At 35.1% G+C, this 23,067-nt stretch overlaps 1 protein-coding gene across 3 annotated transcripts in view; it reads right to left on the bottom strand.

Annotated features, from left to right (window-relative positions):
• Positions 1-656: 656 nt before the first annotated feature.
• PHF6 (PHD finger protein 6) overlaps positions 657-23,067 on the bottom strand; it is a 52,307-nt gene continuing 29,896 nt past the window's right edge. Inside the window, exons 6-11 of one of the 3 annotated variants that reach the window (XM_030849081.3) lie at positions 16,118-16,287; positions 15,805-15,948; positions 14,330-14,434; positions 11,716-11,849; positions 3,644-3,773; positions 657-3,316 (exon numbers count right to left, since the gene is read on the bottom strand). In XM_030849081.3, coding sequence (XP_030704941.1) covers positions 3,644-3,773; positions 11,716-11,849; positions 14,330-14,434; positions 15,805-15,948; positions 16,118-16,287 — 683 coding nt within the window. In that variant the 3' untranslated portion in view covers positions 657-3,316. Of the gene's footprint in view, positions 3,774-11,715; positions 11,850-14,329; positions 14,435-15,804; positions 15,949-16,117; positions 16,288-23,067 lie in introns of all 3 variants that reach the window. The other 2 variants (XM_070044726.1, XM_060292796.2) reach the window with 2 other exon arrangements.

Here is a 23,067-nt window from a genome sequence, read left to right as displayed (position 1 = left end):
AAATTCACATTTTTCTCTCTCATACTTGTTTAACGACAAATTTGTTAAACAAACTAGGTATTTCACCTTGAAATAAAAGCAAGACTAAAAGGAACACAGTACTATTGCTGTTACAAATAAGCTTCATCATACCCTTGCACAAAAAAGACATAAATACGAACATGAAAGTCATAACTCATTTATTGAATGAATAGTATATGCAAGAATACCAATAAAAGGAAACTAATACTACAAACTACAATTCTGAAAATAAAGCCAATATAACAGGAACAAAATATACATAACATGAGAGGAATGTTTGATTTTGACCCATAATGCATTCCTTATCTTTACAATTAACCTAAATGTCTGTTAGAACAAAACTGTATACCTTGGTCTAACTTTAGTGCTTTTTAAAAAAGCAACAACATTCTAGAACACTTTTCTTTTGCTTTGAGATATTTGAGTCACACATTTGTTCAAGTACATAGATTCTGATTCAACAGTAGATCTACATATCTTGTTATTCTCTTAATATCTTGAGTAGCATGTACTCCTGAGCAAGTACTATCTGAAATTCTAAAATGGATGATCCTTGAAATAAAATGTATTTCATTTGTGGGTATTTAATAAACTGAGATGAAAGTAAAACTCACCCCTCCCATCCCCCCCCCCCAGGAACAAAGAGCTCTTATTAAAGTATAGAAACTCAAGTCTATCTTTCTACTCTAAAGAACATTTCTTACTAACATTTCTGGTAAGGCAATAAATGCTCCAGAATAATCTTCAATATACGCTTGCAAAGATTACACTGTTTAATATCGATAACGAAAACAAAACAAAAAAGGGAAAAAAAAAGGAGAAAAGAAAAGACGCTTCAAAATTTCAAGCTAAAGTACGCATAAAAGACAGTCATGGCAGTATTTTTTGAAATGATGTAAATGTTATATACTTATCAAATAATGTCATGCTTATTAAAACTACAGTTAAGGACTTAGGAGATGAACGGTAAATACACTGCTGAGGTCCATTTTTCTAAATAGTCATACCACGATGTAATTACTACCCAGAAGATGATGATGCTACTTGGGAACATAAGTACTGTACAATTTTTACATTGTAAGGCACTTTTACTCAGCATGTGACGAAAACATGGATAGAGAATCAAAATATTGGAGGTTTACAACCAAAGGTGATTTTTCATGTGACTTCAATTTACATTTCAATTTTTAATGAAAGACTATTTAGCCAATCACACCACAGTGAGAAAAATAGGTAGCCAGCCACTTATCTAGCCAACCAAATGGTAAAGTGCTATTCTGGTTGCTAGTGGCAGAGAAAGGGTTGAAGAAACCCATACAAAGTCATACAGTTTATTACATAACAAATCCATTAACTGACAGCTATTGTATTTGAAGTCCATTACATGATTATTGACTGGCCATTATTACCCCCGGCACCTTCCATTTTTCCTAAAAACATCATTACAGTAGTTGTCCAAAAATGAAGGTGCTCTATTATTCCATGGGTAAGTCTATGGCACACAATGTAAAAATGATCTAGACACAGTGATTCAAAGATTTAAAATAATGGGTTTCAAGCTGCTGTAGGGAAATAAAGTACAGATCCTTTGGGAAAAGTCACATAGCTTGGTAAACAAACATCTAGATCTGTCGTTGCACTTCAAGTCATGGTGAATTTTGAAAATTCATCACATACACACACAAAAAATCCAATGGTATATTTAGAGTAAAAGGAGAAAAACATATAGGGCAATCCACTACTAAAGCTAGTTTCCTTCTAAAAATAATAAAAGATGGTTAAAATAAAGCAGTCATCGAGTCCCTTGATTTAAGTAAATGTGTGAATACACACTTGACAAATGTGACTTTAAGGGACTAGCAGTTAAAAAAAATCAGTCGTTAAGCACAGTGTAATTTTCCACCTGTTACATTTTTAAAATGCTTTTCCATAAGCTGCAGAATATCTCAATGTACAGTCAAGTTAACATGTTATTTCTTGTTGGCTAATTTGCTTTAATGTGGTAGGTTAACTAATAATTCAGAAATCAGAATCCCTACCCTTGATATTGAGGTGCTATGGTAATATTCGGCAGAACACAACTAAAATTTTTTGGTTTTGCCATAAAGAAATATATAAATGTGCTTCAGCAGGTAAGTGGAAGAAAATATCACTAGCTAGAAATGCCAGTGTGAAAATCCTTTCTAAAAAGCTGGGTTCTTAGGCTTTGAGGAACAATTCAGATGATCAATAAAACACCACTGAACCCTACCAGAAGAAAAATAGGACACAGAATCCTATTTTATAGATAAGCAAAGCAATTAATGAAAACATTAAAAATATTAAATAAAGTTTCTAAAATAGTGGTCACAAAATTAAAAATAAATACTGCTTTATGCAAAGACTGTTTTTTTTTTTTTTTTACTTCTACAGCACATGAGATCTCCTTACATACTTTGGGCCAATATATGAAGTGTTCCACAACAACACGGCACTTGAGAGGAACGGGTTTCAGACACGGTGGCTAAAGTCCTTAGTAAGTGGTAACCCTTTAAAGGTTAAAGAGGCTTAATTTGCTGTTGCCAAATGTTAGTTTAAACTTGAAAGGATCCAATCATTTTGCTAGAAGCTCTTTGTATGACATGAAAAGAGAAGAGGGTTACTGTCAAGAGAATTTTGCCGTAAGCACTGGAGCTCAGAGCTTATAATCAATCACCAGTTGCCTGAGTCCATGCTGGTCAGTGAGAACAACTTTAACAGGAACCAAAAGAAAAGCTTTAGCACACTTCTTGGAAGAGATTTTTAGCATGTGCTGTCGAAGCCAAGAGAAAAAGAAGGTTCTCTTCATTTCTCGCCTCCATTACTTGAGTGCGGAAAAAAAATTCATAAATTCCCATGTGCTGCCACCAGAGGCGTGTTTGCACTGTAAAGTGAAATTTGCTTATGCTTTCCCTTGAGTATGAATCCACTAAACAAACTTAGACACTCTAAACAGTAGAACTTTGTTCAGTCCAGAAATATAGCTTACTTCATTTCAATGTCTGCTTTAACTGTTGACACTATACACAGGGTTAATAGTGTTTCAATTGCTTCCCAGAAACTGCAAACTACAGCTACGTAATATCAACATGTCAAACTCTGCCATCTAGTGAAGGCTCATAAAACAAACAAGATGTTTTTAGGCAGTTCAATGAAGGATCTAAGAGTTGGGCAGTAAAAAGTTACAAACCCTTTTTGATTTTAGAAAACAGTGAAAAAAGAATAGTAGTTATGGATGTCTTATTCATTCCCAGTTTTCTAACTCTGTCCCATGAACCTGTTTAAAAGATGATAAAAAAATGTAAAATATGATGCTTGAGGGGAACACAATAATATAATGTTATTGAGGAGCAAGAATATCTTATTGGTTTGACATTACAACTACATTTATTGATAAAGTGGATAGCTTGTGTTTATTATTACAAAATCAGCTAGTTAAAAGAAAAAAACTATGCAAGCCTACACATCCTCAGCATTCTAGTAACATGCTTAACTAAACATAATAGCATTAAAAAAATCATACTGCACATTATTACCTCAATACGTATTTATCAGTGTGTATACTGTATCCTGACAACAGAGCCAATATAATTAACTTTCATACCTAGTTTCCATTAAGTTGCTGCTGAGTTAGTTGTTGCTGATCAACTTCTACTTTTCCCCGGCTTTTACTCTCTCGTTCCTCATCTTCTTCATCTCTCTCATCATTTCCACTATGATTTTTACAATATAGTCTACAATGATGAAAGATAAAAATCTCAAAATGTTTTGTCATTGTTCATGAGAATATATTTATGTCATTAGTGGATGAGGTCCATGCCCATTTAAAATCTGGGTTTCCTCATCCACACTAAAAAAACACCCCACAATTAGCTATAGGTCCATCTCTGTCTAAAAGATAGAAAGGAAAGCACTCTATTAATGAAATAATAAAAGTTCGTCTGAAATAAAACCACATATGTCCAAATATAAGGCAATTCCTCACTTTGCCCAATGAGATTAAAAAAAGTTCTTGGCCAACATGAAAATATCAACTTTTAGGTATATATATGAAATAATGAAATTCTATAATGGTTCATATACATAATTTCAAAGCACATTTTAGGAAATAATATAAATTGTATACATGCTGCTGCTTTCTGCTCACATTTCATGAAACAATTTTACTCAAACTCCTCAAGTACCTTTTCATCATTAGTGTCCTGGCCTTTACTAGAACACCTTTATGAGTCACCTAACAGTTTTCCAGGTACTGCATTTAGCTATGTTTCTCATGATGTAGACTGGCTCCTTTAATTTCTTTTTTTCCCCATGACACTGACCTTCTGGGAAGAGTCAGACCATATGCCTCGTCAACTACACCACATTTTGGATTTATCTAACTGTGGTAATGTTTTTGTTTTGGTTTGGTTTTTAAGAGTCTTTTTTACAGTTTTTTTTTTTTCATTTTTTGGCCGCTCTGCACAGCTTGTGGGATCTTAGTTCCCTGACCAGGGACTGAACCCAGGCCACGGCAGCGGAAGCGCCGAGTCCTAACCACTAGACCGCCAGGGAAGTCCCTGTGAATGTTTTATTTGGTTTTCTCTCACCCTTTATTTCCTGTAAACTAGAAACAAGGTCTAAGGCCTTGGTTAAGTTTAGGTTCAACTTTCCTTTGTTAGTCCAGGATACTTTGTAGGTAATCCTGCATACCTCAGGATGCATGTAATTTCAGAATGTCCTGCTATGAGTGTGCTGTTTTCACTTGCTTTAAGGTGGTAGAAACGGCCAGATTTCTCTATCGTAAGGGTAAGTATTCCCTCTTTGAAATTAACAAACCATCTCTGGAGGGATACTTTGACATCATGCTGTTCCGACAACCTTTTACTTGGGTATATACTTGAAATTCATTGTTTTTAATGAAAATAGCAATGCAGGTGATTTTGAACAAAGGTTTAGGCCACTTTACTGTATATACATCACTATATTTTTTATAGTTAAATACCCCTACAATAATCAAAGAAGGGTGGGAGCTGATCTGAGCTCAGTTTTAGGTCAATTATACACAAGATGACAAGATGGAACAATGCTTAGAAAATGTTCAGTGGATGCCCTCTTGTGGTCAGCAACGGATAAAAGATGATCACAGGAATTCATCTGCCACAAATGGTGTAAGACTAGGTTTAACATGAAAAGTTTCTAACAAGTGAGTAGAATAAACGGCAGGGGTGGGGCTGGGGGGGCAGCAATAACAACTGACTTCTGACCTAGTTTTGCTCATCAGTTTTTATTCTTAAAACATTTTCAAAGAACTATGGAGAATTTCTACTCTTCAAACGCTGCATGTTAGGAATCACTTTAAATCATGAGTTCAATCATGAGTTCAAATATCAAATATCACTTCTATATAGTGCACCTATGAAGTATCTTCCCCCAAATATAACCTGAATCTAATTAAGCCTTTGAGCCAACTTATAAATTACAGGATATACAGAGGGGTAGAGAAATGAGGTAAATGACATCAGGAAAATGCAAATTGATAAATCTAGAATATGGGACTTTTACAGGACAACTTATCAGGGTTCCTTAACAGGTAGAAGGAAAAGGCAAGGGTGGAGTGGGGACTGCTCTATATTGAGAGAGACTTAAGAGACATCCATTAAATGCAATGTAAGGACCTTGCATGTATTGAGGTTTGAACAAATCAAGTCTAAAAAGACATCTTCAAGACAATTGGGGAAATGCCAAAGTGAACCAGGTATAAGATGATACTAAGAATTTACTGTTAATTTTATAAGATGTGATGATAGCATAGTGATATTGAAGTATGTAAGGATAAAATGACAAGAGATCTGGGATTCTGCTTTAACATACCTCAGAAAGAAAAAAAATGTAGATGAAACAACCGTGGCAATAAGTTGGTACCTGCTGAGACTGCGGTTGTTATACTCTTCTATTTTTGTGGGCTTTTAGAAATTTTTATAACAGAGTTTTATCTAAAAGGATGAGCCCTTTCTTGTTAGAACAAATTTTAATCTTTTTATCGGATTATTTTTCACTCAAGGACTATTTCCCATAGGCCTATTATGTGTCTTTCACCAGTCTGGACACCAAGGCCGCAGGTGCTGACCAGTCAAACAAGATCTCTGCTGTCACAGAACTTACTGTTTTATGGTGGGAGGCTGACATTTTAGAAAAATACATATGTAAATAGCTTAGAAATACAATAAAGACAATAAAACAGGATAAACAGATCACTATATAATCTTCCCTCGCCTTTTTAATATGAATATATTCAGGATCCAGAAAGGGCTGGTAAAGAAAGAAAGCAAGTCACATGTAGGAGGGAAGGAAGCCACTTCATTCAGAAATATTCCTCCTTGCATTTCCTTTCATTGTCCATTCTTCTCTCCCCAAACTGCCTGCTTACGGACTCATTTGAACTCCATGGTCTCTATGAAAAAATCTGGAATCCACTTCTAAGCAGATTTAAGAAACAAATTTCAATGTGAAAAAGTAAAAAGAGCATTTCAAATCATCATGGATCCCAGTCCAAATACTTTTGTTTAGAAATGATCACTGCAACATGGTTTTCTAACAGCTAAAAAATAAAAGCCATCTAAATGTCTAAAAAGAGAACTGATTAAACAAACTAATACACCCATACACTGGAATACTATGCAACCATTAAAATGGTGATGTACAACTGTTTAACGTCACAGAAAAAAAATGCCTCTACTAAAGATATAGTAAGTGGAAAACAGGTTATAAAAGAGTATATATAAGAAAGTTTTGTTTTTATAAATATACACATATACACAATCACACAAATGTCTAGAAGAAAATATTCCAAAAGATTTAAAGTTATTATCTCTGGTGGTAGAATTAAAGTTGACATTTAGTTTTATTTTTCTTATCTACATTTTCCATCTTTTCCTGAAATGAAAACGGATAACTATTGTGAAAATATCTAAATAAAGTTAAAATGTAAACACAATAATTCTCCACATATCTAATTCTAAACATTTTAAATGGGCTTGTTATTTTAAAATATTATTGGCTACTTTTAAAAATAATGGATTGCTCATGAACCATATAAAGGAGAATATAAAATTGCCTCTTCTCCACCCCTATGCAACGAATGAGAGATGACAACTATTAAGTTTGCTGACTATGCTCCTAGAAAATTTTCTATGTATAAAAAACATACACAAATCTTGTACGTGTGTGTACACACGTACTTTTTATATGCTAAAATAGAATTATGCAACTTTTTCCCCTGACTCAATCACTGAAATGCCTCTCCACAACTCTACACATGGGTCTACTTTATTCTTTAATTTCTGCATAGTATTCCACTAGATACATGTATGTACTAAAATTTATTTACTAAATCTCCTGATAGAATTCTGATTTGATTTTCTTTCTTTCCTTCTTTCTTTCTCTCTCCCCTTCCTTCCTTCCTTCCTCCCTTCCTCCCTTCCTTCCTTTCTCTCTTTCTCCCTCCCTCCCTCCCTCCCTCTCTCTCTCTTTCTTTCTTTGCTATTGTGGGTGAAAAGTTAAAAATCTTTTCCCATTCCACATGAGAATTTCACCTTTGGTTAACTCTTTAGCTCTCTTCCTCTAGCAACTTAACAAAAATTAGTGTGTCAACTATTTTACTAAGCTATGTTACCCCCCCAGTTGGTAGACTGTACCTGGACTGGGAAAAATATGCATATTCTGATAAGAAGTCTTATCTTTGGTCCTCTTTCAGTGTGGTGTAACCTGAAAATTATCTATGCCTATATGACTGTATTGTTAAGAGGTGCTGACTCCAATGGGGTATGAGGCTTTCCCCCAATGTGGATCATATCTTATTGGACCTGAGCTGTACTGCTACAATGACTGCTGCAAGGACTCTCAGAGAAGACGAATATTTGATGCCACCCTGCTGACAAGCTGTAGTTCTTGTCTATATTCTTCCTGAGTAGACTGATGCCATCTGGGGTAATCTTGTCAGTTTGAAGTATAGTTGAGTCTAAGAAGATGCCCTAGTGGGTGTTGCCACTATCACTAACGATAATGCAATGACACTTCTTGCACATACATCTCTGCACTGTTGTCTGCTCAATCCCTACAAGCACACTAGTAGCAAAAGATATATACTATTTTAAGGTTTTCATCTCCAATAATAAATTGCTCTCCTAAAAAATTGTACCAATTTATTATATTCAACCTTAACATGGAATAAGAATGCCTGTGTCTCAAAAACCTAGCTAACAGTAGATAGTCTAAATCCTATTCATCTTTGCCAAAATTGGTAAGATCTTGTTTTAATTTGCATTTGATTCATTACTAATAAGGTTGAACAGTTTTTCGTGTGCTTATAACCCATGGCTATTTCTTCTATAAACTGCCTGTTCACGTCCTTTACCCATTTTTTAAACTGGGTTGTGTTTTTCGTAATGATTTGGAGTTCTCTTTAGGTAGTCTAATTTTAATGTAGTCAAATAAAAGTTCTGAGTTCCCTATCATGCTTAGAAAGGCCACCTATACTCAAGATTGTTTTCTTTTCTTTTTCTTTGTTTTTAAATTTTTATTGGAGTATAGTTAACTTACAATGTTGTGTTAGTTTCAGGTGTACAGCAAAGTGAATCAGTGATTCTTTTCCCATATAGGTTATTAGAGAATATTGAGTAGAGTTCCCTGGGTCAAGACCGTTTTCTAAATGGAGAGCCAACTGTATAGATATCAGGTACTGAATTAATCCATTGTCTCCACATATATAAAATGCTACCACAATTATTTATAAGATTCCAACAAAGACACGGATCTGTCTTCTGTGATCTTCTGTGATCTATCTTATGTGATACTGTTTTAATTACTATATGATTGGCTTTGATATCTAACAGGGGATTTCTCCTCTCAATTGCATTAAAAATTTTCTTGGCTTCATGTGCTATACTAGTTGGCTACCCCACTATCTATCCCCCACCACCCTCCATAGTACTAAACCATATTTTGTTTGGGTAGCAATGTGTCCACTAAGAGTATATTTCCCAGCCTCCTTTGGACATATGACTAAATTCTGGCAAATGAGATGCTGAGCAGAAGCATGTATGGAACTTCTAGGAAGGCTGATTAAAGCCTGACTCAGCTGGAGCAACAGCTACTTTGTCCTTCCATCTTCCTTTGCCCTTGCTTCCTCCTGCTTCCTATGGAAGGAAGCCCAAGGAGGAGACAGCAGAAAGACGCTAATGGAGGCCAACGATAACACTGAAAAGCTGCCTACCACATCTGCACTGCTTTCCTCTGGACGTCTTTTAGGGGAGAAACAAACTTCTATCTTGTTTAAGCTTCTATTTCTTTTCCTGTTATATAAGGTAACAATCATTACTAATAGACAATAATACCACATTTACTTTTTTAGATAAAACTCAAAAAGTTGGATTTCATTAAAATTGTATTAAGTATATAGATTAATTTGGGGAGAATAGGTATCTTTCAAAGTTGAGCCTATCAAGGAACATAATATATTTCGTCATTCATTGGGGTCCTATGTAAAATGCTATTTTTAAAAGAGGTTCACCATTGGTGTATGTGTATGCACGTGTGTGTGTGTGTGTGTGTGTGTGTGTGTGTGTGTGTGTGTGTGTGTGTGTGTGTGTGTGTGTGTGTGTGTGGTGGGATAGACATTTTTCCTTTACATTTCCTAAGTAGTTATTACTGGAATTGTTTTTAAGAATTCATCTCATATTCAGCAGCCTTACTGAGCTCTTATAAGTTTTAATAAATTCAGAGCTGATTTCTTTGGATTTTCTTGGTAGACAGTAATATCAATAATATTGACAATTGTATTTTTCTCCTTCACAACATTTACTATACATTTTCCTTCCTTTTCTCATTGCACAGGCTTAACCCTCCAGAAAAAGAGTGAAAGTTAACGTTGGCAGTTGGCACCCTTGTCTTGTTCCTGATCTGAATGAAAGTGTATTGATATAGTGGCTCTCAATTAGAGATGAACCTGAGAATCACCTGCAGAGTCATCAAAATACATGGTTTGGGCCTCAACCCACTGAATTTAAATCTGAGGGTAGGGCCTAGGCATGAACATTTCTAAAGAGGGCCGTATCCACCTCCAGGCGATTCTGAGGCTCAGCTCTGGCTAAGAACCATGGTCCATTTACTTTAACACTAAATAAGCTGTTTGCCGTTTTTGTCTCTCCTAACACTCTATTAAGACTCCTAGCTTACCACCAAGAGCACTCTTGCTACCTTACTTTAAAATTCAGAAATGGATGTTGAATGGTATCAAATGTCTTTTCACTATCCACTAGGATTTTTCTTTATTAATTGTAACAGGTCACATTTATATATTTCCTAATTTTGAATAATCTTTAAATTGTTAGACTACAGCCCTGGATTTGATTTTCTAATATTTTATTTCAGATTTTGGTACATATATTTATAAAAGTTAAGACTGGTCTCTAGTTTTAAAATTTTTGTTGTTAAATGCTGTCTTTGTTAGGTTTGGTGTCACAGCTATGCACGTGTTACAGAATGAACCAAGAAGTTTTCCATTTTTTGCTATGTGCTGGACGTCTTTAAATAACATTGGAATTATCTGTTCCTTCAAGGCTTGATAGAACTCACTTGAAAAACATGTGCCTTTATTATTAAGCGAAGTTTGGCCAATTTTATAATACAGCATTAGCACCTCACGCAATCACCCAAATGACTTGGTGACTGCTTACGCAAACTGCTTTGTCCATGGAATAGGAGACCCTGAGTCACTGGTTTATTGCACGCTGGGAATGTGAGAGCGAGGAAGTGCTTTACAACTTGCAAAGGCAAACCAAATAAATATTCAGGGATCTCTACCAACTTATTCTCCATTCGATTAAACAAAGGGAACCATTGTAGATTCACATTGATAACACTAGCCCAACGCAGCACTGGTAAGTGGAGGCCCATAAAAAGGAGGGTAACATGTAATCCCAAATCTCCAAACCTTACTCTTTCATCAGTCTTCCAAGTGTATCTTTTCAACTTCTGCCTTCACAACTATATCCTATTCTAAGTTACCCACAATTCTCACCTGGACCCTCAGCAGTAGCCTCCTACCACCCACCCCCTCATTTGCACCCTTGTTTCTCTCCCATCTTAGGGCCTTGCACACGCTGTTCTCTCTGCCTAGAACGCCTTCCCAATGCCCACATTCATTTCGCCCTTCATATCTCTGCTCAAGCACTATTTCCTTAAGGAAATTCCCAAACACTCCCCCACTACAGACTAGTAGGTTAGCTCCTCCTTGTTACATGCTGTCACAGCGCTTTGTAACATCTTTTACAGCACTTACGAAGTTTATGATTGTATATTTATGTGACCATTTAATTGATATATCTCTCTCCCACTAGACTGTAAGCTTTCATGAGGACACTGTCTCTGTCTGTTTTGATCACTATTGTATGCCCAGCTCCTAGCACAATGCCTGGCACACAGGAAGCATAAAAATACTGATTGAATGAATGCTAATCCAGGGATGTGTAGGCAGAGGAAAATGTCAATTGCAGTACTCATTTCTTATACAGAGTCCTTAGTATTCTACACTTGGCTAAACACCACCTAAGAAGAGTGAGCAAGTAAACTAATGTCATCTATTTAAGGGCAGTTACTTACTGACAAGTTTAGGAAAATGGACAATTGTTCTCTTACTTGTAAATTCCTCGTGACATATTTTCAATGTATTTAGCTTTGTCTTGTACTCCACAGTGGTAATGGTAAGTCTTAACACAGGCTTTTATTTCACATCCAATAGTAGCACCGGGCTGACTGCAAAGTGTACATTTCTGTTTAAGGGAAGAGAAAGAATAATCATAAGCAGTATTTCAAAGTTTATGCAACCTTATTTCTTCTATTTTAGCTATTTCAGCCAAACAGTCCACGTTACAAAGAAAACAGCCAGTTTTTCTATTGAAAAAGAGTGCACTGAACTTATTGTATAGCATATGTATTAAATAACACTGCAATTTAAATCATACTTTGATAGACTTTCTAATATGTAGTCACCCCTGATGTTTCCATTATTTAACTCTACTAACCATCAGAGAGCTGACATCTAAACATAAAGGGAACACTCCTTAATACTGCCAAACACACACACAAAAATATATTCTGTATTTTAGTGGTTGGCTTCTTTTTCTCCCTGAGATCAGTTCCTTTCCTACTATGGCTGGGGGGAAGAATGAGAAGATTCTCAGAGAGGGATTGCTACCAAGTAGGCAAAAGGGCAGAAACAGACTAAAGGGGCTGACATCTTTTTAAGACTTAAGGTGATTGTTGGAAGAAGGGTTTCATAGTCAGAGAAGTTTGAGAAATGCTAGTTTTCAACAGATTACTTGATTGTAGAACTTCTGACAGCCTTCCTCCAGGAAGGAGGGTATAGTAAACAGTTCCCAAGTTTACTGAACTCCAGATGCCCTTTTAACTTTGGAGCAGTGGGAGAGCATCCCGATGGACTGACTTCCTTTGGAGCACACTTGGGGAAATGCTAGGTTAGTGTTGACACTAAGATTCAACAGTGCAGAGGTAAATAAGTTGATCAAGAGAATGTGAATTGTTATCCTAGTCACCTATTTGACTTTAGCTGTATGACACAACATTGTGCTACATACGATGAAGTGATTTTTTTCCCCTTTATTTTTTTTTTAGTACTCCACATTCTGTTTTAAAGGAGTTTCATTTTTAGAAGAGTAATCAAAGTATCAAAAAACTGAACTGGGTTTAAATGGAACAACTGACATCAAAAATCTTTATACCTTCAAAAATGCAGTTCCACAAAGAAAAAGTCATTTCTTATGGATTCAGACAAAGATCAACAATGCCTGAAACCACCAGATGAAAGATCGAAGGGGAGCTTCACAATGGAGGGATCAACTCACCACCTGAATCCAAGGTCAGACATTATGACTTGTCTGATGTGATAAAATATGGATGATATAGTCCCACCTGTGAAGTGTTCTTACCCCCCAAAATGTTGAAAATGAATCTAATCAAGCTTTACATCTAACTTCCACTTTAAAAGAAAATCTGGCGGATAGAGGGACAAGTTAAATAGCATTGTGAAAAAGCAAACAGACAAATAAAACATGTGGGATATTCTACAGGACAATTAATTTGTTTTCTTCAACATGTCAATGGCATACAACAAAACAAAAACAGAGACAACAAAGACAGGGAGGAGGGAGTGCCCTAGATTACTTAAGGGAAATATAGCAACCAAATGTAATATGTGAACCTCCTCTGATTCACACAAACCAACTTTAAAAAGATAGTTTTGATACAATTGGGGAAATACGAACTAGGTATTAAATAACACTGAAGACTCATTGTTAATTTATAAGGTGTAATGACATTGTGGTTAGGTAAGAAAATGTCCAACTTTTAAGAGATACATACTGAAATATGTAGAGGTGAAATGATATGAAGTCTCAGCTCTGCTTTAAAATACTTCAAGCAACAAGAATAAAAGGCATAGATGAAACGAGTGCCGCAAATTCTTGATAACTGATGAGTCAAGGTGACGGATAGACGTGTGTTACTAGTCTTTCTAATTTTGATGTTTGAAAATTTTCACAATAAAAAAATTTTTAAATAGTCATTTCTAGAGACAACTGCTGTCTTAAAGAAAAGATTCTGCATTCCAATGACATTTTATAATATTCACAGACTGTAAAGGAGTAAGTCATCAAATAAAGATGCCATTATTTCTTAAAGCTATTTATTAGTAATTCAGTATGTTTAAAAACATGAGACTTAGGCACATTTTATAAAGGAAACTTTAAAGCTATGATAAACATATTAAAAGATATAACTATGTATGTGAACTTTAACTAAACAGAAGGCTCTGAAAAAATCTCCTTTTATTTAAAAAAAAAGAATGAATAACAACAAGGGGGGATTCTCAATGTTCTATTGGGGTCATGGAATTTTTCTTTAAGCGAGCTTAAACAATTTAACATTTTAAACTTAATAAGGTGTGTCATGTTCACATCTTCATTTATTTTACTAAAAGACTCTCAGATACCCTGAAGTATAAATCTCAGTATAATTGTCTTAGGTAATGAAGTTACATAGAAAGAGGAATAACTTTCAGTAACATCAGCATCCTTTATTATATTACAAATAAGTCAAATATATACTTCACTTTAACATATGAACTACTTTATATTAAATTTTTTGATGACTGGATAAATTTGAGATGTGTTCTAAATTTAAAGCACAAAGTCAGAAGAGTAATGTTGCATAGCATAAACATAAAAGCACAGACCATTCTTTTTCCTCGCTTAATCTCCTGAAGTACAGTTTTAATATCAAAATCTCCAAATTCTGCTCTTGATGTTGTTGTGAGCTGGACTGTGCCAGAAGAAAATAACTAGAAAAGAAAAATGCAGGAACATTTAATATTCAGAATCCTTGTGAGAAAAAGATTAAACAACTTAAGAACACTTACGTTACATTATTTTAATATCCTGAGAAAGATGACTTTTCTTTAATAATAATCAAGTACTGACTCAAATATTTTTTAATCTATTCACGTCTGATTAAAATATAACCCAAAATAAGGACAATGGAATAAAACTAAGGTTGCCAGTGTGGAGCCAAGATTAAATGCTTCATTTAACAAGGAGAGTTCAGCAGTGTCACCCTGTCATCTCAACTATTTTACATTTCCACAGTTTCAAAAATAGTTTAAAATGACAAATTTCCATCATAGATGCAGATGAGAATCACCTAGAGATTTTTTTTTCAAACTAGACATGTTTGGGATCTACTCCAAGGGTACATATTATGGAAAAAGCTCCCCAGGTAAATTTGATATGCATCTCTGGTTAAGAACCTCTGATATGAATAATATAATTTAAAAAAAAAATTTTTTTTGGCCATGCCATGTGGCTTGTGGGATCTTAGTTCCCCGACCAGGAATTGAACCCGGGCCCTTGGCAGTGAGAGCGTGGACTCCTAACCACTGGACTGCCATGGAATTCCCTAAATAATATAATTTTTTAAAACCTAATCATAAATGGGATGAGTAATTCAATACAATCTAGTTCAAAAATGTTTACATATGCTATATGTCAGACCTGGATCTAAGGATGCAAAGATAAGATATAGTTCTTACCCTCAAGGGATTTAAGAGTCTATTAGGGGAAAGAGGTTCATAAATGAATAACTGCAATATAGTATATGAAGTGCAATAAGAAAGACTTTTACGAGGTTATAGTGGAGGCCAAACATAGCTTCCAAGACAAGTTTATAAAGCTGAAATTTTTACAGTTATGAAATCATTAATTATGGATTATCTGGAACATAGTAACTATACTTAGGATTACTTTAAATCGCACTAAATCATAAAGGCTATATTTTTTAAAATCTAGAGTTTATGAAGATTTGGGCTTATAGAACTTCCAGTTATAAAATAAATAAGTCATGGGGATATAATGTACAGCATAGGAAACAGAGTCAATAATATTGTAATAACTTTGTATGGTGACAGATGGTAAGTAGTCTTATCGTGGTGATCATTTTGTAATGTATAAAAATATCCAATCACTATGTTGTATACCTGAAACTAATATAATATTGTAAGTCAATTATACTTTTAAAAAAAGATTTGAGATTATAGGATACACTATTCATAATTCTAAAACACTAATGCTGGGGAGGAAAGTTCTATATTAGGTTACTAGCTAAATGCTTTTCCAAAACTTGTGTTTAAAAGCACATAAAAAGAACCATACTTACCATGCACTTATAATGTGCAGCTGCCTTCTTGGCATTAAATATATGCAGTTTTCCTCTTGCTTCATTTTCTTCCTCCCCTACATGACAAAATCCACATTTAGGCCTGGTGTCACTAGGGCTGCTTCTGTGTGGAGACCTATCTCTCTGCAAATGTAAAAGAAAATGAAAACCTTGAAAAAAAATCCATGAAAATATGCTATCAGTACCTCAAGCTTAGTTAACACTTCAAATGATTAACTTTACCTATCAACACAGTTCAGATGAAATATTCATGGTGCAACAAAAAGAAAGAATCCAACATTTTTCTACTTACATAGGAACTACTCTCCATTTCATCTGTTCCATGGGAGGATGTGGACCTGGTATCTTCCGACAGTCCTTTAAAATTAGTTTTTCGCGGCCTTCCTTTGCGACTCTTCTTTTTACTTTTAGGTGATGAGGGCTCCAGTTCATGTTCATTAAAACTTTCTTCTAGATCAGCTGCTTAAAAATGAATAAAAGCTTTACATGGACCAATCTTAAAATGAGCATTAGTTCATGGGTCCTTAGAACATATGTTTCTCCTTAGAATAAAATCACCTCAAGATATGGGGAGAAATGATCTGTGGTATGTTTGATATAGTGGCCTAACATTTCATATAAATGCAACAAAAATGAAATACAAAGAAATAGTTTTACTATAATAACTGTAAAATTAATTATTTCCATCAAAGTTATAATTCTATGAAAATCAGTTTTGTGATCTTAACTGTGCACATAATTCAATAAACATTTCTAAACTCTAATAAGGGAATTTTTTAGAATTAGATCTTGTATAATTTTTTTTTTACCATAGGTTTCAAAGAGTTTTACCTCACACTGTTGGTGAAATCAGAACAATTACCCAGAAAATAAACTTGCTATAACTTGGAAAGCTAAATGAAAATAAAGTAGGTGTATCTGTGCTGTCCAATATAGTAGCCACTGGCAACATGTGGCTTTTTAAAATTTAAGTCATTTATAATTAAATGAAATTAGGGCTTCCCTGGTGGCACAGTGGTTGAGAGTCTGCCTGCTGAGGCAGGGGACATGGGTTCGTGCCCTGGTCCGGGAAGATCCCACATGCCGCGGAGCGGCTGGGCCTGTGAGCCATGGCCGCTGAGCCTGCGCGTCCGGAGCCTGTGCTCCGCAACGGGAGAGGCCACAACAGTGAGAGGCCCCCGTACCGCAAAAAAAAGAAAAAAAAAAAAAATTAAACCTTCAGTTTCTCAGTCACACTGACCACATTTCACGTGTTTATTAGTCACATGTGGCAAGCTGAGTCTCTACTGGACATCACAGATATAGAATGTTTCTATCATTACAGACAAGTTCTATTGTACAGCACTGCTCTAGATAGCTCTTTAAACTATCATGAAAATCAAAAGATCAAATTCACCAAGGAACATATCTACAAATGAACTAACCAATTGATCAAGTAATTAAACAAATATTAAGTATAAAAGGAATTTCTAACATAAGTGGTAGAAAAGCTATGGTGCAGGTTGTCTGTGTATACGTTAATGGATTAAACAAAATTTATGGAGAAGTTTTAGAACTGTGCTTCCCAGTAATTTGAAAAGTATTTCTACCATTAATAGAGGTGCTTCATTCAGTTATTCACTAAAAATATTTATTGAGGGCCTACTGTATATAAGATAATGTACTTAGTGTTCAAAAAGGTATAAAAATCAAATATTCACTTGTCTTAGTGTCAAACTATAGAAAGTTTTAGGCATAGTTCTAATACCTACATTGTTTTTTCTTTTACCATAAATTATCGACTATAATTCCACGGACTAATTTCTTCCATGAGAAAGCATATCAACTCCTCTTCTCAGATGCTGATCTTTCCTAATAAATACTTTAAAGGGTTTTTTCCTAAGCAATAAAAGCACATTCATTATGATAAGAAAAGGGTAATTTAATCAGTATATTTGAATATATAAACTCTAAGAACTGAGAGTATTAGACCATTTGCAAAACAGTTAATAAAAATTTATATCAATGTAACTTCACCTAACTATGGTAGGATTTAAGGGAAGAAAGGGGGGGGAAGGTAAAAGTGGATAGTGTTTTATAGGCAATAAGACAAATTCATGTGAATAACTCTCCCTGTGAAGACAGACAAGTCAATTAAAGATAATTCTGATCTTAACACTATAGCAAATTTCACATCAGAACACGCCACCTACTTTAAACATTCAATCTGACAATTTTTAAGACACAGAATTTCATTAAAGCTATTAGAATTACTTGCATGTGCCAAAAATTAAAATGAAAAATCATAACCAAATGTTCCAATCATCCTGATATATATTACAGCATATATATGATATACATAATATTCTGTTATTTACAATGAAAACAAATAATCACTAACACTATAATAACACTACATTGTTAAACACCTATAAAGAAATTACTTAACTGATTCCATTATCAGGCCAACATGGCTAGTTTTCCAGATGGCGTATTTGTCTGTCCTAAACATGGAATCGTTCAGTATAAAATTTTAGGGACTTTACCAGCAATAGTAAAAAAAAAAAAAAAAAATCACAAAAGATTGACAGATTTAATTATATTAGACTTTTAAACTTCTGAAAGTAAAAAAAAAGTGATAAAATTAGAAGGCAAACAAACTGGAAGAATATCTGCTGTACTTATGACAAAGGATTAGTATCTTTATGATCTGATAAGCTCATAAAAGATTAAGACCTCAACAGAAAAATGGGTGAACCGTATGATCAAATAATTCGTAGAACATAAGTAGTTAAATATACTTTTAGGGACTTCCCTGGTGGCACAGTGGTTAAGAATCCCCCTGCCAATGCAGGGGACACGGGTTCAATCCCTGGTCCAGGAAGATCCCACATGCCGCGGAGCAACTAAGCCTGTGCGCCATAACTACTGAGCCTGCACCCTAGAGCCTGTGAGCCACAACTACGGAGCCCACGTGCTGCAATTACTGAGGCCCATGCGTCTAGAGTCCATGCTCTGCAACAAGAGAAGCCACCGCAATGAGAAGCCTGCGCACCGCAATGAAGAGTAGCCCCCGCTCGCCGCAACTAGAGAAAGCCCGCGCACAGCAACAAAGACCCAACACAGCCAAAGTAAACTTTAAAATAAATAAATAAATACACTTTTAGAAAATTTGATGTCTCTAAGTCAAAGAAGTGTAAATTAAGTGATACACCATTTTCACCTATCAAAATAGCAGTCTTTAAGTAGTTGTAAAAAACTTCAATAAACCCAACAAAAAATGTGTTAGAAATACAAATATAAAAGAAGCCCCACAAAAATGTTGAGATAAGCCATGCTTCTGGATGAATAGGATCAACATTAGAATGGTATCAGTTCTTGCTAACCTAATTTAATGAAACGCTGATAAAACAGAATTGAAAGTTGATTCCACAGTTTTCTAGAAGAGTAAATATATAATACACAAGACTATCTTTTTTAAAAAAAGGTATCAAAATATACCATAAAGCAACAGTAGTTAAAACACTGGCATAGGAATAGACACATGTCAGAAGAGAAAGCCAGGTTGAAAAGAGACCCACATGCATATGGGAAATCAGAGTATGATAATGGTAGCATTTCAAATGAGTGGGGGAGAGACATAATGGCACAACTGGGTACCCATTTTCTAAAAATTCAGATTCCTTTTCTCATACTATATGAAAAAATTAGAGATGGATCCAAAAAATCTAATAAAATAACAAACCAGAAATGTAACAGAAGAAAATGGAAGAGATTATTTTTTTTATAATCTTGGGGTTAGGACACCTAAGAAGCCATTTAGTGGCAGGGAATTAATATCTATATTTTACAGACAGCACTTCAAATCAATTTTAAAAAGACAAACCTTGAAAGAAAAACGTGCAAAGGATAGGACTGACAATTCACAGAAGAAATATAAATGACTGAAAAAACATGGGCAGAAGCACAACCTTACTAATTACAAGAGAAATGGAAATTAAATGAGATAATCAGATTCGTAAAAATTATAAGAATGATAATATCCAGCACAGTTGTAGGGAACTGGACACTCTCATACACTGTTGGTACATGTGACAGTACTGATTCCCAATGTTAAATGCACAGAGTCTCTCCTGGCATCCCCATTTCTAGGACTTTATCCTATAGAATCACTTGCATAAGTACATAAGCACATACGTATGAGGAAGATCAATGCAGTTTTATTCCTATTTCACATAAAAAATAAATATAACTGATTTTTATTAAGAGAAATCCTTAAATAAACTATGGTTCTATTTATTCTATGGGATGTAACACAACTGTTAAAAAGAATGAGGTTGATCTGTATGCACAGAGAAGGGTGTCTGATACATCACAGAATGAAAAAAACAAGTTGCATAACATTATCTATGTATACTATGATGCCATTGTATTACAAATAGTGAGCATATGCATATATATGTAAGATTGTACGTATGTAAGAAAGGTTCTAGGAAGATTTACAAACTGTTAGTAGTAGGAACTCTACTACTACTGAGAGTGTGATTTTGGGGTGAAGAGAGGGCTTTCTGAATTACTTTTATAGTACTTTTGTACTATTTTAATTTTTTTAACAATGGGCTATGTACTACGTTTGTATTTAAAAGAATTTATAACATCCAGTGTGGTGAAAGGAGGGGGTAAAGTCAGCCACTGCTGACGGGAATATAATCTAGCACAATCTTTCTAGAAAGTAATATGGCAATGCATATTGAGAACCTTAAAAAGATTAAACCCTTTGACCCAGTGATTTTATTTTTGGGAATTTATCCTAGAAAATATTTGAAAATTATTTGCACATGAAAATGTGAGTATGAAGCTAGTCACAGCACCTTTGTTTAAATTTTTCATGGTTACTTATTGTTTATTTTTCCAATTCAAAACTGTAAAAATGTTTTAACATTCTTAAAAGTTATTTTTAATAATAATTATAAAGAACTATCTGCATAAAAGTAGGGAAAATCTTCCTTTCCACCTTCCAATTCCATCTGCTCTGCACTCCCAGCTGGTACCCTAGCTTCCTTGCTTCCCTTTCTTCATACTCACTCCCTTCCTCTCAAGGTACCGTTAACTTAACGCTTCTTTTCTCAATCTCAAGGGTAGAGAGCCTGGTTTTGAATCCTGGATCTGTCACAGACTGTGTGTCCTTGGACCTGAGACCTATCTCAGAGGGTTCTTGAATTAAATGAGTTAGTTCCTGTAAAGTACTTAATCTAGAACAGGGCCTGGCACATAAGACACTCTCAATAAATGTCAGCTATTATTTTCTATGCATATGCAAATCCGTTTTAAAAGCATATACAAACAAATGGCATTCTAAGCATACTATTCCGCATCTTGCCCTTTTCCATTTAATATGTAAATGCAAATACCCAAAATATAAGAGCTAACATTAGAGCTTTTTGAGTTTTGACTATACAGGATGTGCTATGCAGTTTACATGCATTATCTTATTCAACCTCAAAACAGCCCCATGAGGTTGTATCAGTCACCATCCCCATCCTCCGTTTTATAGATAAGTAAATTCAGAAAAGTTAAGTAATTTTGCCTAAGATCATAAAGCTAGGGAGTAGCAGAGTTGGGACAAACACATGTCAGTGAGTCACTACTATATGCTTTGGAAGTAGTAATACCCACTATCATGGAAATAAACATCTTCATATGCTCCTGCAAGTTAGAAAAAGGATAGCTATACATATGCTTATGTATGCATCGCTCTGGAAGGACAAAAAAGAAACTGACAGTAGGTGTTGCTTTTAGCAAAAAAAATTTGGAAACTGAGATACAAGGACAAGGATGAGAGGAAAGCTTACTTACAGTCTACACTCTTTTGTATTGCTGATTTTTGTACAATGTTCATATACCTATTCAAACAAAAGAATATGGGAGAAAATAAAACCTTACCCTTGTATTCACAACTACAATTTCTAAAAATCCAGACTTGATAAGGTAGGTAGCAAAATAAGGTTGTCCTCCTTTCCTGTGCCACCAAGTGTTCCCCACCTTTATGAGTACAGATGTCCATGTCACCTTAGAATGGCCAGGCCCTTCTCTGTTACCCTTCTGATTGCCCCTATGCGACAGGGGGGTGACCAACTTACCAGGAAACCAACTCTCCCCTCCTCCTAGTATTGTATAAGCCCTATCTGTCCCTTTACCAATTCTCTTCTCCCTCCTAATCAATGTTTTCCTCATCTTATATCTTCCTGGTTTAAGCCCCATTTCCTTCCTTCTCCTAAATTCTCACATCACTTAACAGTATGAAGTAGAAAGGACCCCTGGACAGAAAGTCTGAAGTCTGCCACTTTCTAGGCCTTAACTTGGTGAAGTTACTTAACACTCGCAAGTCTCCTGGTATATCAAATGGGACTAATAAGAACACCTTCCTGAAAAGGCTGCTTTAAGAAAATGTTTGAGAAAAGCACTTTATAAACTATGAAATTCTATTCAATTGTTAATTATTACTTGTCATACCTTGTGTAGACTGTAAGCTCTTTGTCCACAAGGGGCTTCTTTTCTAAACTCCCAATGTGCCTACACCCAGCAGGCACTCAATAACATTTGTCGGAATGTTTTTTAAGAAAAAGGCCAAGCATTCAAGTTGGGGTAAGCATTACCACATCTGCTTTGAATCTTTAGGGCAGCTACAAAAGCAAGACTGGAGGTCATCTGCCCTGCCGTCTCCAATGGGAACGTGGTGAGCACTTGGCTCTGCATGCCCCTGGTCACAAGTAAACTCTGCTTTTCCAGTAAAGTTATCAGAAAAATGATTTCTTTTAGGCATATGCATATACATATATAAATATGTAACATACATAAATATATTATTCTTAATTAAGTGTGCCAAAATGAAATAGGATAGCTGGGATTGAATTTAAAATAATCCAGGTGGAGGAAGTGGGTAAGGGTATAGATGAAACAAGACTGGCCAGGAGCTGACGGTTACTAAAGCTGGGTGATGGGGCTTTTTTTTTTTTATGCTCTCCTCATGTCCCTACATTTTTTTAAATTTCTTAATTTTATTTTTTTATACAGCAGGTCCTTATTAGTCATCAATTTTATACACATCAGTGTATATATGTCAATCCCAATCGCTCAGTTCATCACACCACCACCACCCTGCCGCTTTCCCCCCTTGGTGTCCATACGTTTGTTCTCTACATCTGTGTCTGTTTCTGCCCTGCAAACTGGTTCATCTGTACCACTTTTCTAGGTTCCACATAT

This window comes from Globicephala melas, chromosome X (genome assembly GCF_963455315.2).
Source record: "Globicephala melas chromosome X, mGloMel1.2, whole genome shotgun sequence".
Classification (NCBI taxonomy): Eukaryota; Metazoa; Chordata; class Mammalia; order Artiodactyla; family Delphinidae; genus Globicephala; species Globicephala melas.
The sequence above is the reverse complement of the archived record's forward strand: the minus strand, read 5'-3'. Positions and strand labels throughout refer to the sequence as shown.